At 61.1% G+C, this 14,277-nt stretch overlaps 1 protein-coding gene across 11 annotated transcripts in view; it reads right to left on the reverse strand.

Moving 5' to 3' along the window:
* Window positions 1-846: 846 nt before the first annotated feature.
* SEPTIN9 (septin 9) overlaps window positions 847-14,277 on the reverse strand; it is a 165,065-nt gene continuing 151,634 nt past the window's right edge. For all 11 annotated transcript variants that reach the window (XM_060135049.1, XM_060135052.1, XM_060135046.1 and 8 more), the window contains 8 exons: window positions 11,840-11,968; window positions 11,369-11,450; window positions 10,963-11,100; window positions 9,015-9,132; window positions 7,929-8,024; window positions 7,536-7,632; window positions 3,808-3,859; window positions 847-2,721 (listed from right to left, as the gene is read on the reverse strand). In XM_060135049.1, coding sequence (XP_059991032.1) covers window positions 2,586-2,721; window positions 3,808-3,859; window positions 7,536-7,632; window positions 7,929-8,024; window positions 9,015-9,132; window positions 10,963-11,100; window positions 11,369-11,450; window positions 11,840-11,968 — 848 coding nt within the window. In that variant the 3' untranslated portion in view covers window positions 847-2,585. The remainder of the gene's footprint in view (window positions 2,722-3,807; window positions 3,860-7,535; window positions 7,633-7,928; window positions 8,025-9,014; window positions 9,133-10,962; window positions 11,101-11,368; window positions 11,451-11,839; window positions 11,969-14,277) is intronic.

A 14,277-nucleotide genomic window follows, 5' to 3' on the forward strand; every position in this document is an offset into this window, starting at 1 on the left:
GTCCACTTGGAACCTCAGAATGAGGCCTTATTTGGAGACAGGGTCTTTGCAGATGTTAAGATAAGGACGGAGATGAGGTCACCCCGGATTAGGGTGGGCCCGAGATCCAATGAGAGACAGAGAGACACAGAGGTCCCGTGAAGGAGGCAGAGATTGGAGTGACGCAGCCACTGAAGCTGGAAGAAGAGGCAGGAAGGCTCCTCCCTGGACCTTCAGAGGGAGCCCGGCTCTGCCCACACCATGACCTTGGACGTCTGGCCTCCGGACTATGAGAGAATCCATTTCTGTTGCTTTAAGCCCCCCAGGTTGTGGTGATCTGTGACAGCAGCCCCAGGCCACCCTGCCACGAGGGACAAAGGGGCTGGTGAGGCCTGCGCACAGCTAAGAATCCAGACCCGGACCCCCAGCCTCGCTCCCCGGCTCTCGGGATGCAGAGAAAACCTCGCGTGGTAGCCTCTTACAGTCTAGTCTTTTGGGGGCCAAGTTCTCTTGGAATAAATTGGTATGAAATGATTGTCAAATATCGACCCGCTCATAGAGCTCACTGCAATAGATTTCAATTTTAACAAGAAAAACATTTCCAGGGATACAGTGATAGAAACAGCTCACAGCACTGCCCTGTGGAAAGCCTGCAAAGCCTCCTCGTAATGAATAAATTAAGATTCTCTGTTCTCTTTTCAATCATCCCCTTAAATCAGTGCTTCTGAGTCCCTGAAACCTTTCTTCCCCCCCGCCCCGGGAAAGGAGATGAAACAGTTCCCCAGCGATCACTTTCACGCTACGTTCAAGCTCATCTGCACTTCCGGGGTCAGAAAAGAGAAAAAAAATCCCCACTCCAGAGCCTCCTGGGTTTGCATTTGGAACATTTATTTCAGGAAATACATTTTCAACACTTTGTTATTTATACAAAAAGAGACGAATTTCTCAAGAGGCACATAGCGAAAGGCCACTGTGGAACAGATCCCAGGGAAACTAACAATGTTTCAAAATCTGGCTACAGACAAGGAAAGCGAAGGCATCCCGGGACAGAGGCTGTGACCCCGACGCTGGAGACAAGACACGTCCTTCAACATCTTGGTTTTGGCAAAAATGGCAAGTCGGCAAGTAAACTGTTTCGCTAAGGGGTCCTTCCTCTCTTGGGTGGGGAGGGAGCAAACACGCAAAGCGATGACACTCGCACGCACGCGGACGTGTGCACACACACGCACGCGCGCACATGCCAGGTCAGTCTGCACCCACCCCTCCCACCACATTTCTCACCAAGCCAGGGGTCTGCAGATGGCCGTGCATCTCCCCGTGTCTAAGCTCACAGGCCTGAGCCGTGCAGACGTGACGCCCGCTCTGCAGCCCAGCAGTGGGCCATGCACACCTGACCCCTGGCCAATCCCCCCTTGGGGTCATTACGATGGGCTCCGGGGTGCGGGGGGGAGGTGAACAGAGGCCCAGGCAAACTTAGGGCAACACAAAGTCAGGCTTCCCTGGCCTCCCACCTCCCTGGAGGCGGCATCAGCACAGCCTGGGCGGGAGGGCTGAGTGTGCATCTGGGGTGCTCAACTGGGCATTCACTTAACCAGAGCATCTTGGGCCCAATGGATGTCTAAACAGACAGACAGACACAGGCTTCCCCAGTCACACGGGGTGGGGCAGGGCAGCCACCAAGGCCACAAGGGCCACTCTGAGCGTCCCCAGCCATGGTCCCCGTGGCCCACTTCCTTTGGGCACCTGCCAGTACCTCCTCCCTTAGCTTCTGCTCCAGATTCTCTCACTCGGACCTTCCCCAAAACTCAGGCGGGTGGGGTGCACCTTTCCTCTTCCTTTGAATCCTCAATCAAATCCCAGTGGGGGGGTGGGTGGGACATGAGGGGAGATGAAGACACACCTCCCTCTCTCCAACTTGTCCCAATTTCTCGTCCAAGGGGACAGCGGGGGACAGCTGCTGGCTCGCGAGGACGGCTGAGATAAAGGCACTTCCTGCTCCAGGACAGGGGCGCAGGCAGGTGGGCGGGCAGCAGCCAATGGCCCCGCTGCATCTAAAGCAATTGGCAACTTGGGTCTCGTGGAATGAACTGCTCTCCCCTGGGGGCGGGGTGGGGTGCTCTGAGTTGCGGCCAGGGCCATGTGGGGCGGGGTGGGGTGCTCTGAGTTGCGGCCAGGGCCATGTGGGGAGGCAGGGGCAGGCAGGGGCTCCAGGTCCACGAGAATGGCTCCATCCTCCCACGGGCACCACCCTGCCACGCCGCAGAGGCTGTGTCCGAGGGGCACCAAGAGCTGGAGGCCACTCCTCCGGCCCCGGGGCAGGGTCAGGACTGAGTCAGTGGTCCTCCCGCCCCTCCTGGACCTCAGGGACGGCCAGAGAGCCGGCCTCCACTCCGAGGACCCCCCCCCCAGCCCGGGTCCCCATAGTCAGCGGGCTAATGACAAACATACTCAGAGGGCACTCGTCATCTTGTTACTTGGCAGGTGTAAAGGGGCGGAGATGGAGGACACATGGAGAAAATTATATAAAATAAAACGGGGCAGGTGGGTGGGGGGAGGGTGGGGGGAGACGGAAAAGACTCGGGGCGGGGTCCCGGGACAGGCGGTGTCTACATCCCCTGGGCTTCTGGAGCCTTCTCCTCGACACCATTGGCCACAGCGCTGCTGCCCTCGTGCAGACGCTTCACGCGATAGGCTTCGAAGTGGATGGTGCTGGTGATGTCCTTGATGTTCTGCATGTGTGTCCTGGGAGGGGCCGGGGGCGTGGGTCTCAAGGAGGGCCACGGGCGAGGGCAGGAGGCTGGCCCTGCTCACTCGGCCTGCCCTCCCCACCCCCAATCCCCACTGCTTGGCTCCCCGGGGGTCCCCCAGTGATAGACCAAGACAGACCAAGCCTGGGCAGGGATGTGTGGCGGGGCGGGGGGGTCTCCAGGGCAACCCCAGCTGCTCTCGGGACCATGTGTTCTAACATGTCTCCCTTTCTCTGTGTCAACCCAGTGGCCAGTCCAGGGACAGGGGCCGAGTGCAGAGGCCCCGGGGCAGTGCGCAGGGCTGGAGCGTCCTTGCTCCCGTTTAGAAGAGCCAGGCCGGCAGCCAGGTGTGCTGGCAGGTAAGGGGCAGCGGCTTGCAGCAGGCGGCCGGGGTTGGGGACACTGGCACCCCGCTAGTCCTGTGTTCAACCTTCCCTTCTCTGCAGCTCAGCAGGAGAGATTTGGAAAGGGCGCGTCAAAGGGGCCCAAGGTGGGCGTCCTTCCTCAGCCAGGCTTTCCAGCATGGCAGGGCTGCTCCTGGAAGCCAGGGCCCCCCAACCTGGAGGCCGCGAGACGGTCCCATCCCTCCTATTGACATTGTCCCTAGCATCCATCCTGCTGGCTGAGAAGCTGGGAGCCCCTGGTACCCTGGTGGGAGCCCCTACCTTCTCTGTTCACCTGCCCAGGCCCAGACCCACCCACCTGGCACCCTCGCGAATGAGCGGAGGACGGGCTACTCCTTGCCTGGGCTCAAGGAAACTGAACAGGGGCCTCCACCAGGTCAGAGGACGCGGGGATGGGAGCTGGGAACCCCCCAACACACGCCCGGCGTACGAGACCTCTGGGGGCCCTGAATCTAATGGGCTCAGGCTGCGGCGATGCAGACTCGACCCTTTCCGAGTAGAAGTAGAAAAGAATTTCACTTCTTGCTTCATTTCCAAGAAGGTGTTTTAGGAAATGGGCCTCCGAGGTTCCTCCCGGGAAGGCAGGCAGACGCGGGCGGCCATGCCGGCTGCTGCTCAAGACCTCCGCCCGGTCCCGCCCCTCCCTCGGCCCCGATGGAGGCCCCTCCGGCGCTCACCTGATGAGGAGGTCCCGCAGGTAAGCAAACTCACAGTGCGTGGTGTTCTCGACTGCGGAGAGACAGAAGGGGCTTTAACGTCAGGCAAAGCCCCGTTCCCCCAGTGCTGGGCAGGCAAGCGGAGGAGGGGTCCACCGCGCACAGGGGAGCCGTGGGCATCTTGGCTTCTGCCCTCCGGAGGGTTCTGCTCTAGCAGGGAGATGGCACAGTAACCCGGCCAAGACGGCCGCGGGGGGGAGCGCTAGGCTAAGCAGGCGGTGGCGGTGGGGCGGCTGCTATGCCGGGGGGACGGGGGGGGGGGGATGTCCCAGGGGAGACCTGAAGACGAGAGGGGGGCTGGGAACGGAATGAGGCAGGAATCAGGGCTGGGACTTCTCCCCCACGTGCTCAGGACGCACACAAGGACACCCGTGTACAGACCAGGCACCGGGGGTGACTGTTTACACTGAGCTCAAGAACCAGCAGAACTGAGCCGTACACTGCCTGGGGAAGGTGCGCACGAGGACACACGAGAGCCTCCCAGACCGACAAGCTGCAGAGCAGCGGATAGCTCTGGGGACGCGGGAAGAGGGCAGGGAGGGGTCCCCAGGCCCCCACGGGTACCCTGGAGCGTGCAGGTAGTGCCTTGGGGCTGAAGCTTGCGGCAGTCACTGCCACAGTCCAGAACTACGTGGGAACACTCCGCCTGCTGTGTGGTCAACAGGTGCTAGCACACCTTTTAAAGGGTGGTGAGTGGCATCACTTGGACTGAGGGAGGTGGGCAGAGAAGGCAGAAGGAGAGGCTATTCTCTGCTATTCTGTGGAGGCGTCCAGCCCGGGGGACTTAATCCGACCTTCACACGCCCTACGGGATAGCGACTAAGGTTCCTCTTCTGTGCTTGTAGGGAGATGGGGCTCAGAGAGCAAAAGAGATCTGCCCGGGTTCCACAGCCCGTGAGGCCTGGCTCCCTGGTCCAGGCTTCCCCATCCCAGAGCAGCAGGGCCTTTCTGAAGCTTAAAGGGCTGATGAGGCGGCAGGCAGGGCCTCCACTGCTCCTATTGGATTTCACTTGCCTCTTGCCTGGGCTCTGCCCTCCACACCCCTACCCTCCTTTCTCCCCCACCCCCCGCCCCTGCAGGGCTGTGCCCACACTAGAATCTTCTGCCAGCTGACTCTCATTTTTTTTTTTTTTTTTTTTTTTTTTGCGGTACGCGGGCCTCTCGCTGTTGTGGCCTCTCCCGTTGCGGAGCACAGGCTCCAGATGCGCAGGCTCAGCGGCCATGGCTCACGGGCCCAGCCGCTCCACGGCATGTGGGATCTTCCCGGACCGGGGCACGAACCCGTGTCCCCTGTATCGGCAGGCGGACTCTCAACCACTGGGCCACCAAGGAAGGCCCTGACGCAGCCTTTTAATCTAACTTGGAGAAGCAGTGAGAGCTGGTGGGAAGAACAGAGCTCTGAACCTGGCGTGAGTGTGTTTCTGCCGCTTCCTGGCTTAGGTAAGTTATTCTGGCTTCTCTGACCCTCAGTTTCCTCATCTGTAAAATGGGGATAATAATGCCACCCACCTCTCAGGGACACGAGAGGATTAAATGAGTTAACTGTGTGCTTTATGACACCCGCCTACCTCTTAAAACATTTCAGGAGGCTTCCAAGGATGAGCAAAGTACCTCAGGACGCTGCTGTACACCAAGTCAGAGGAAGAACAAAGAACTAGGACTGGTGGGGGTGGGGATGAGGAGAAGCACTTAAGAACTCTGGCTGAGGGCCAGCACAGAGTGGCCAGCTCTCTGGCCAGCTCCCAATTCACAAGGTCCCAGAGATCAAAAAAAAAAAAAAAAAAAAAAAAGTCCACCAGGCCCTGGGGAAGTTCAACTATTCTAAGATAGGGCAGAAATTCCCTCCAGGGCCTCATGAAAGCTGCTGGGATGTGAGAACCACCACCCCACCACTGTCTTTACAGGTTCCACGGGGCTGTTTCTCATCACCACCCTCAACGTGAGCTGGTGGCACCACGACAACGCACAGGTCATTCAATGCGTGGTATCCCGGCCAGAGCAGGAGAGGGGGACACAGATAACCAGCCTCGCTCATTTCCTGACAATTTCCTTTACCGCCTGTCTGCAGGGCCCTAGCTGGCCGCCAGGGGGCAGCAGAGGCCTGTCAGCTGCCGGGCTGCCCTTCCCTGCCCCTCCCAGGTCCCCATTGGCCCTTTCTTTTTTTTTATTTTTTTGGGGGCTGCCTGCCGGATCTTGGTTCCCCGACCAGGGATCGAACCCGAGCACTCTGCAGTGGAAGCGCAGAGAACTACTGGGCCACCAGGGAAGTCCCCCCCGCCCCCATTGGCCCTTTCTTATCCCGAACTTCTCCACCCTCCAAAACATACCTTCACAAAAAGGTTCCTAAACAGCAAGATTTCAGGAAGACAGGAAACGGAAGAGGTGGGGCCAAGGCGGGATGAGCCCAGGGTGAAGCCTCATCGAGACGGCCCAGGTGGGTCAGGGAGGTAAAGGAACTTAACAATTAACCCAGGTAAAATGAGCCAGGCTGGGAGCGCTCCATTGTATCATTTTCCTTATATCAGTTACTTAAAAGTATCTGCTGCCCCAAAGCTCCAATGGTCCCTGCGACATTCTCTCATTTTATTAAACTCTTGGCACATGGTACCCACTTTACGGAGGGTGAAAACAGGGGCCCTGGGGGATGAAGGGACATGCCCAAGGTCGTGAGCTGGGCATGGGTTGGGGTGGCAGCAGCTGGAGCTGAAAGCAACTGCTGGGTTTTCTGCTTCCTTCTCTACGCTGGGCCTTTCAGCCAAGTGAACAAGGAGCAAAGTGGCCTATTTTACTCTGTTCTAGAGGGAGAACGGAACGGGGCGGGGGGGGGGGGTAAAGAAATGCCCAGGTCCACCCCACCCAGGGTCATGGCCACCGTAGTGGGTTGGATTGTGTCCCCCAAACAACGTCCAACTCCCAACCCTGGGCACTTGTGAATGGGACCCTATTTTGAAAAAGTCTTTGAAGGTATAATTAAAGTAAGGGTCTCAAGAGGGGGTCATCCTGGATTTAGGGTGGGCCCTAAGGCCAGTGACAAGTGTTCTTATAAGAAGAGGGAAAGAAAGACACAGGCACACAGAGGAAGGCTGTGTGAAGACACAGCAGTGATGTGTCTACAAGCCAAGGGATGCCAAGGACAGCGGGCAGCCACCAGGAGGGCGGCAAGGAACAGATTCTCCCTCAGGGCCTCCAAAACTCGGAGGATAAACTTCCGTTTTAAGCCACCCAGACTGTGCTGGTTCGTCAGAGCAGCCCCAGAACACTAAGACGGGGGTCCCAGGAACTTCTGGGGGTGGGAAGTGGGGAGGGCATCTGGCTCTCAGCTGGACAGAGCTATAGCCCAGCCCTTTCCTAAGCCCAGAGAGGCGGGGTGATTTGTCCAGGGTCACACAGCACGCCTGTGAAACCCCAGCACCAGGACCTAGAACTTGACAGTGCCCGTCATACCTCCTTCCTCCCTGGATATTTCCCCGCCCATGGGAGATGGGAGTGGAGGTGCAGCTCCGTCAGCTAACGGCTGTGGGCCCCAGACGAGCCACTTGCCCCCTCATTTCCCCCCAGCCGAGCGGTAACCATGGGACCCGTCGCCATGGCTAGGTGGGCAATGCAATAGATGAACGCAGCTCCCAGTCAGCAGAAGCAGCTTTTATTCTGACCTGTCTGGAGGCCCCAGACATCAGCTCAGCGATTACCTTCAATGGTGCCCCATTTGGTTTTCCTTCCAAGGATCCTCTTCCCGTTCACTTGGTACTCATGGTCACTGCCCACCACGGCAAATGGGATCATTTCCTGGGGGAAGGGCAGGCAGCATTGGTCACGCGAGCGTGCAAAGGCCAGTCCACTCCCTGGGCCCCTGGGTGGAGCTGCCTGGAGTCCAGGCCCCCAGCACTAAGACCCTTGGCCTGAGAAGGTTGCATGTGAACACTGGCACTGACTCCTCCTAGCCCAGAAATAACGTTCTCATGGCTCAAGGCCTTACCACCCGTTTCCCAGCACACCCTGGATGGGGTGGGAAGACCCCCACCCATGTCCTCTAGCAGGAAGTGAGAGGCCTCTGGGAACAGCATCCTGGTCGGTCCACTCACTCGGAATTTCTCGTTCACCAGCCGGTCCTCTGAGTCCTCGTCAAACTCCTTCTGGGGGTACACGTCGATGCCGTTGGACAGCAGGTCTGCGGTGATCTGGGGGTCCAGAGGGGAGAGATGCGGGCACCGTCCACGCAGCAAGCTGGACAAACCCAGCTTTGGGGGATCTGCTCATGCCACAACCTCCACGAAGTGAGTGGCCCCAGGCTCGGGATCAGGGGTGGGCTCTGGGGGGCTGGTGACACTGCTGCTCTCCAGTTCTTGTGCCTCCCGAGTGGAGGAAGGGCAGCTGCAGACCTGCCTGCCAGGAGGGAATGCAGCCGCCCAAGGGACCCGGGTCTCTGTCCCGGGTATCTCCCTGTCCTTGTCCCCCAGCTCATCACACCCCAAAGAAAATCACTCAGGCTTGCCGAATCCTCCCCTCCCTGAGCTCTACCTGGAAAGCCTCCCACTGCAGCTCACCAGCCTGCACAGGTGCACCTGCTTGTGTTAAACCGTCACCACCCTTTGCAGCGACAGCTACCCACATGGATGACGTTCAGTGATAACATCCCGGTGAACAACTGTCACTTCTGCCCTGAGCGCAAATGCCTGTGTGCAGCCTTGGGAGCTCTCTCGTTCCTTTTTCCTCCAGACACACCCATTACCAGGACACCGTCCTCCCCTGAGCATGCTGGGAAAATCCCTGGCACCTGGGCTGTGAGCGGAGGCCCGCGGGGCGGTTTGGTGGGGGGGGGGGCGGGGGCGGGTGAGGAGGGCGGAGCTTTGGGGATTAGACTGAGGGGCCTCCTTGCTCACGCCCACTGAGGCAGAGGCTCTGCGGGGGCCCAGGCACCTGGGTTTTTCAAGTTCCCCAGGTGGTTCTGACGTGCGGCCCTGTTAGGAAGAAGCGGCTCAGGGCTCACCCTCCTGCTCGGACAGCAGCCCAGAGCGGGACAGTGGCAGAGAAGAAAGCGGCCAGCTGTCCTCTGGCGGAGCCCGTCCCTTCCGGACCATCTCTTCCATCTAATAAAAACCTGGCCCTCACCCGCCTCGCTCCCACAGAGGGGCAGGGGGCCAGGGAGCTGGGCAGAGACGGAGCCCTACCCGCTGTTTGAAGTAGACCCTCTCCTCCAGGGTCAGCGTGTCGGCCTTGGCGATGACGGGGACGATGTTGACCACTTTGCTCAGGCGCTTCATGAACTCGATATCCAGGGGCCTGAGGCTGGAGCAGAGAGACACGGCTGAGGGTGTGGCTGGAAGGACGTGGGAAGTGGGGGGCAGGAACGAGGGACAGAAAAAGGAAAAGGGCTCCTGGGACACACTGAGTCCGGGCAGCAGGGGGCGGAGGGGCAGGCCTGCTCCGAGCACCCTCGTGCACGAGCTCCCAAAGCCACCAGTGTGTCCACTCGGAGAAGTGCTGCCCCTGCCACCGGCTCAGGTGGCCATCGTGCCGTGGATCCTCGATACGGGGGAGAGGTAGGAGGGATGGGAGCTCACTCGGCCCCAACTCCCGGGACGGGCTGGGAGTCTGCTCTCTGGGGCGGTCCCAGCCCCCTGCCCACAGGCTCCAGTGCGCCTGAGATCTGACGTGGAGAGAGGCTTACCCTCCAGCCCCTCCCTGCCCCCCACCGACGCGAAACCTCTTCTCAGCAGGTGTGTGGGCAGGGCCACAGGACCCCCGAATGGCGGGCAGCACGTCCCCACCATGAGCAGAGCTGCGTCTGCTCTCCTCCCCTCGTCAAGGGTCAGTCAGTCGCAGACATGGGGTGGGGCTGAGGCGGGTTCTGGGAGGAGGTCCGAACGAGGAGGGCGAGGGGCCACCCCAGCCCCACGGACCCGGGACCCGAGGGAGGGGACGGCGCAGTGCCCAGCTGGGTCCCTGCGGAAGCAGCAGTGCCCACCCTCAGCTCGCCGGCCGGCTCTGCTTCCCAGCGTCGGCCTAAGTGGAGCAAAGCCTGGACCAGCTGGACCAGCTGCCGTGGGGCTCGCGGCTGAGCCCGCTGTCCCCCAGAGGGAGAGGCTCGGCCACGGTCCCTGCTCTGGTGCCGGGCCTGCTCACCCCTGAGCTGACCCTCACTGCGGGCAGCTCGGGGACTCGGCCTGCCTTCCCACAAAGGCCCCGGCCGAGGCCGGCCGCCTCCTGCCGGGCTCCTTCCTGGACATGCCTGCGGGGCTCAGGCCCCCAACCCCTGGGCTCCCTGCTCCGAGCAGAACCGAGAGTAGAACAGCCAGAAAGAGCCAGAGCCTCAGGCCGTGGCGACCAGCAGGACGCCGGGCCCCAGCTCTCCCTCTCCGTCCACCCACGCTGCCTCCCCACCCCACTGCACCTGCTGCCCGCTGGGCGCTGGGTCCACCTCCTCCCCACGTCCTGACTCAGGACAAGCCCGAGGGTGTCCACCAGCGGGCAGAGAGGCACCAAGGTATCCGGTGCAGACAGAGCCGCAGGGAGCCAAGGACGAAGGGTCTATGAGGCCATCAGGAGCCCAGCTGCCCTACAGGGGAGACCACCCTGCTCACAGGAGGCAAGGAGACCCCCCCACCCCGGCTCCGGGGCACCCAGCGCAGGCCAGCCTCGCTGACCCGTGCGTGCACCTCTAGCTGCAGACAGAATCCGCAGGAGAAAACAGCTCTCACCAAGGTGGCCTCGACCGACAGCCCTCGTCCAGCCCTGCCGGGGGCCAAGCCCATTCTCTGTGCTTTAAACCCTCCTGGTGGTCCCCGCCGGGGACTGTTATCACACCATCATCACCCCCCTTAGGGACCGGCAGCCACCCTGGAAGAGCGGGTAAGTGCTAAGGACACACAGCCAGAGTCTCAACCCGCCTGCCAGGCCTACCCGAATGGCCGGCCTGAGAAGGCAGGTCCCAGGCCCCGAACCATCCTGGGCCCGCCTGGTCCTCCACCCTCCCAGGCAAGCTGGATGGTGGACAAGTGGGTGGGATGTGGTACGGGGGCAGAGGGAGACTGGGGCACACAGGCTGCTGACCACGGCCCACCCAGCCCTTCTGCACGCAGGGCAGCCCAGCCCCGGGCCTCGGCTGTGTGCACCTACGAGTGGCCGGTGGCGGGGATGAAGTACAGGCAGCAGTGGACGCGCGTGTCTGGGATGCGCTTCTTCCGGTTAATGTTGACCTCCTCCTGCAGGTACTTCTCGTACTGGTCATTGATGAACTTCATGATGGGCTGCCAGCTGCATGGAGAGGCCCCAGTCAGCCTGCACGCGGGACCCCCACCACCCAAGCTGGGGGGCAGGCCCCCGTCCCCACCCGCAGGTCCGTAATTCCCCAAGTCCCAGCCCAACGCCCGTACACGTGTGGAGGTGTCTGACATTCCGAGCAGAGACCCGCACGAGCCTCCCATGCTGACCTTTGACCTCATGGGTCGGGGGGAGGGGCAAGATTCCCAGCAGCCCCGTTAGGGCTCTTCCACCCGGGGAAGCGGCCCCCGGAGCCCCTCACCAGTTCTCATTGTTGATGTGGTCCCCGAACCCCGGTGTGTCGATGACCGTCAGCTTCATGCGGACGCCCTTCTCCTCGATATCTGCACAGAATCCCAGCCCCACCGAGCTCAGGGGGAGACCCAGGACCCGTACAGACACCCCAGCCAGGCTCCCTGACCACCCTGCCCCAAAAAAGCCCACTTGGGGCGCCCGCAGGGTGATGCCAGGGAGATGACAGCCTGCAGCAGTAAAGTCCAGCAGAGCTGATGACACTTACCCTGGGCACCCCCTGCCCATGATTTTTGGTGGAAAACTCAGCTATCTCCAGGGGGCTCTGACCAGGGCCTGCAGGGGTCCCGGAGAGCAGCCCCGACCCCTCACCCTTCACCCTTCGTCAACGTGCCCAGAGGTGTTGCCGAGAGTCACCAGCTCAGGGGACCTGAGGTACCCAACTTGGCATCCCTCCGCCCAGCCCCCGCCCAGCACTAACCGTGTGTGATGGACTTGATCTCAATGGTCTTAGGGATGCGTTCCTCCGAGGTGGGCTGCACTGACTTCCGGCTGATTTTGGATTTGAAGAGGGTGTTGATCAAGGTGGACTTTCCCAAGCCACTCTGCCCTGGGGACAGAACGGGGCTGTTTGGCGTGGCGCTCCAGAGAGGGCAGGCCACGGGCCTGCGATGCAGTGATGCCTGGGCGTCGCCCCCCAGCACACCTTGGTTGGGGGTGGGTCAGGGGGAGGTCAGGAGGCAGGAGGGTGCCTGGGTGGTGGCCGAGCTCTCACAGTGCGTTGTGGCAGAGCAGGACACGGACCCCTCGCCTTCTGACCACAAACTGCCCCATGCGAGGTCCTGGGGTGCCCGGGAGGAGCTGAGATGCAGAACGGTGTTGGGGAGGCAAAGTGCGGGGCTGGCCCCTCCAGTGCAGATCCACTCTTAGCTGTTGGGCATACTGGGATCGACATGGGGTTTGAAGGAAAAGCCCTACAGAGCCCCCCACCCTGGGACCTCAGGATGGAGGGTCTGCATCCCCCAGGGCCGGGCTGCCCACACTGTGGGGCTCCAGTCCAAAGCCCTGGGGGCCGGGCTCCCCGCCTCCCAGGATCATCTCGGTTGAAGAGTTGGCACACTCAGCACACACAGCCTGCAGCCACGTGACCGCCAGGCTCCGTAAAAGGCCACTGCTGCAGTTCTTCCTGGCACAGGAGGCCTGACCGGGCCCCTGGACGCTGGGCAGCTCTGCCTCACTGCCAAGGGCAGGGACAGCGCTGACCAGTGCCCACATCAACACACCTGGCAGCTGAGGGGCCGAGGGGCCAGTGAGCCCCGGGGGCATCAGCCGCCCCCCGGTGTGGTCCCAGCAGCGATTCTGGCCTGGCTGTGAGCCCAAACCTCACGTCACCCCCAGTCCCCTCCTACAGCAAGAAGAACGAGGGCTGAGGGCACAACAGGGAGGGGACCTGGACTCAGTCGTGACTGGAAGGCCCCCCCTCCTGCTCTAAATCACCCTGAACCTAGGGTCCGCCTCGCTGCTGCTGCCCCACGTCTCGCCCACGCAGCCCTCGCTGTGCGCCAGGCACTGTCCTAAGAGCGGCAGTTTAACCCTCACAAGCAGGTGCTGTCACTAGCCCATCAGACAGATGAGGAAAACTGAGGCCAAGTCCAGACGGAGGATTAGAAGCAGCAGTCCAGCTCCACGGCCCCGGCCAGGACCTTCCACATCGGGGGTTAATAGCGGCAATGGCCACTGACGCCTATAAGATGCCTACTACGCACCGGGCACACCCCAGCACCATGCACACGTGCACACACATGCACGCACCCGCATGCACACACATGCACGCACCCGCATGCGCACAGGCTCACACACTCCAGACTGGCAGCCCCATCACTTTGCCTCTGCGCTGAGCTGGCCTTAGGCCATGGTAACCAAAGTTATTTTTAAAAATTAAATCACACTGATTTTCCAACTTTGATAACCTTTCAAGGAAAAGTGTGAATCCCCCAGAGGGTGGCGTCGGGAATCCCTGGCCTGAGCTGTTTACCAGCCCGAGGACTGGCCCTCCTCCTCCACCATCTCCCCTTCTGCCCGATGGTTTTGTGTCCCCACCAAGCTCAGGCCAGGGGCTACATCCAATATTCCAGCCATGGCCCCTGACACCTGGGAGATGCCAACCAGGATATTATAAAGTTTATCCTGTAATTATTATTATTTTTATTACCACCATCCTCATAATTGCTTCTGAAATCTTCCTGAGTGCCCATGACCATGCCAGGGACCGAACACGTTCTCCCATGTGCCCCTCCTGGCCCTTGGGGGCCAGGACTATCCCATTTTATGGATGAGGAAACTGAGGCTGAGACAAACCCCAGGGAAGTCTGGGCAAGCATCAGGCAGCTCAGCAGGGGCAAGGCTGGGATTCTCCCCCTGTCTGCAGACCCCCCCACAGGCGCCCTTCCACCCTGGCTGCATCTTCTGCGGGGGCACTGCTGTGGGAAGGAGGGCGGAGACGTGGAGCCTGGATTGTGAGCTGAATGACCTCATCATGCCCGCCTGTAAAATGGGCGCTCCCTTCACAGGGTTACTGTGAGGACTGAACAGGACCTGAGAGTCTTCGGGAACAAGGGCTGCCCACTGTTCCCCCAGCCTAGCCCCCTAACCCTGTCTGGGCCGGGCTGATCAATGACCACCCCCTCCCCGTGACCATCCATCCAGCGCTGCAGAGGCCGCAGGGGAGCCTCCAGCCAGGCCTGCTGGGTGCGGGGGTCACAGCCCACCCAGGGCTTGAGCCACAGCGATGGGGATGCCTCAGCAGAAGGTAAAAGCAGAAGGTGGAGGCCACTGGTCAGAGAGCTGTCGTCTCCTGAGCCCCTGCCCGGCCCGGGGCCGAGCTGTCTCCGGGGTTCTTCACGTAATGGGCAGAGGCCC

Source organism: Lagenorhynchus albirostris, chromosome 20, assembly GCF_949774975.1.
Source record: "Lagenorhynchus albirostris chromosome 20, mLagAlb1.1, whole genome shotgun sequence".
Taxonomy (NCBI): Eukaryota; Metazoa; Chordata; class Mammalia; order Artiodactyla; family Delphinidae; genus Lagenorhynchus; species Lagenorhynchus albirostris.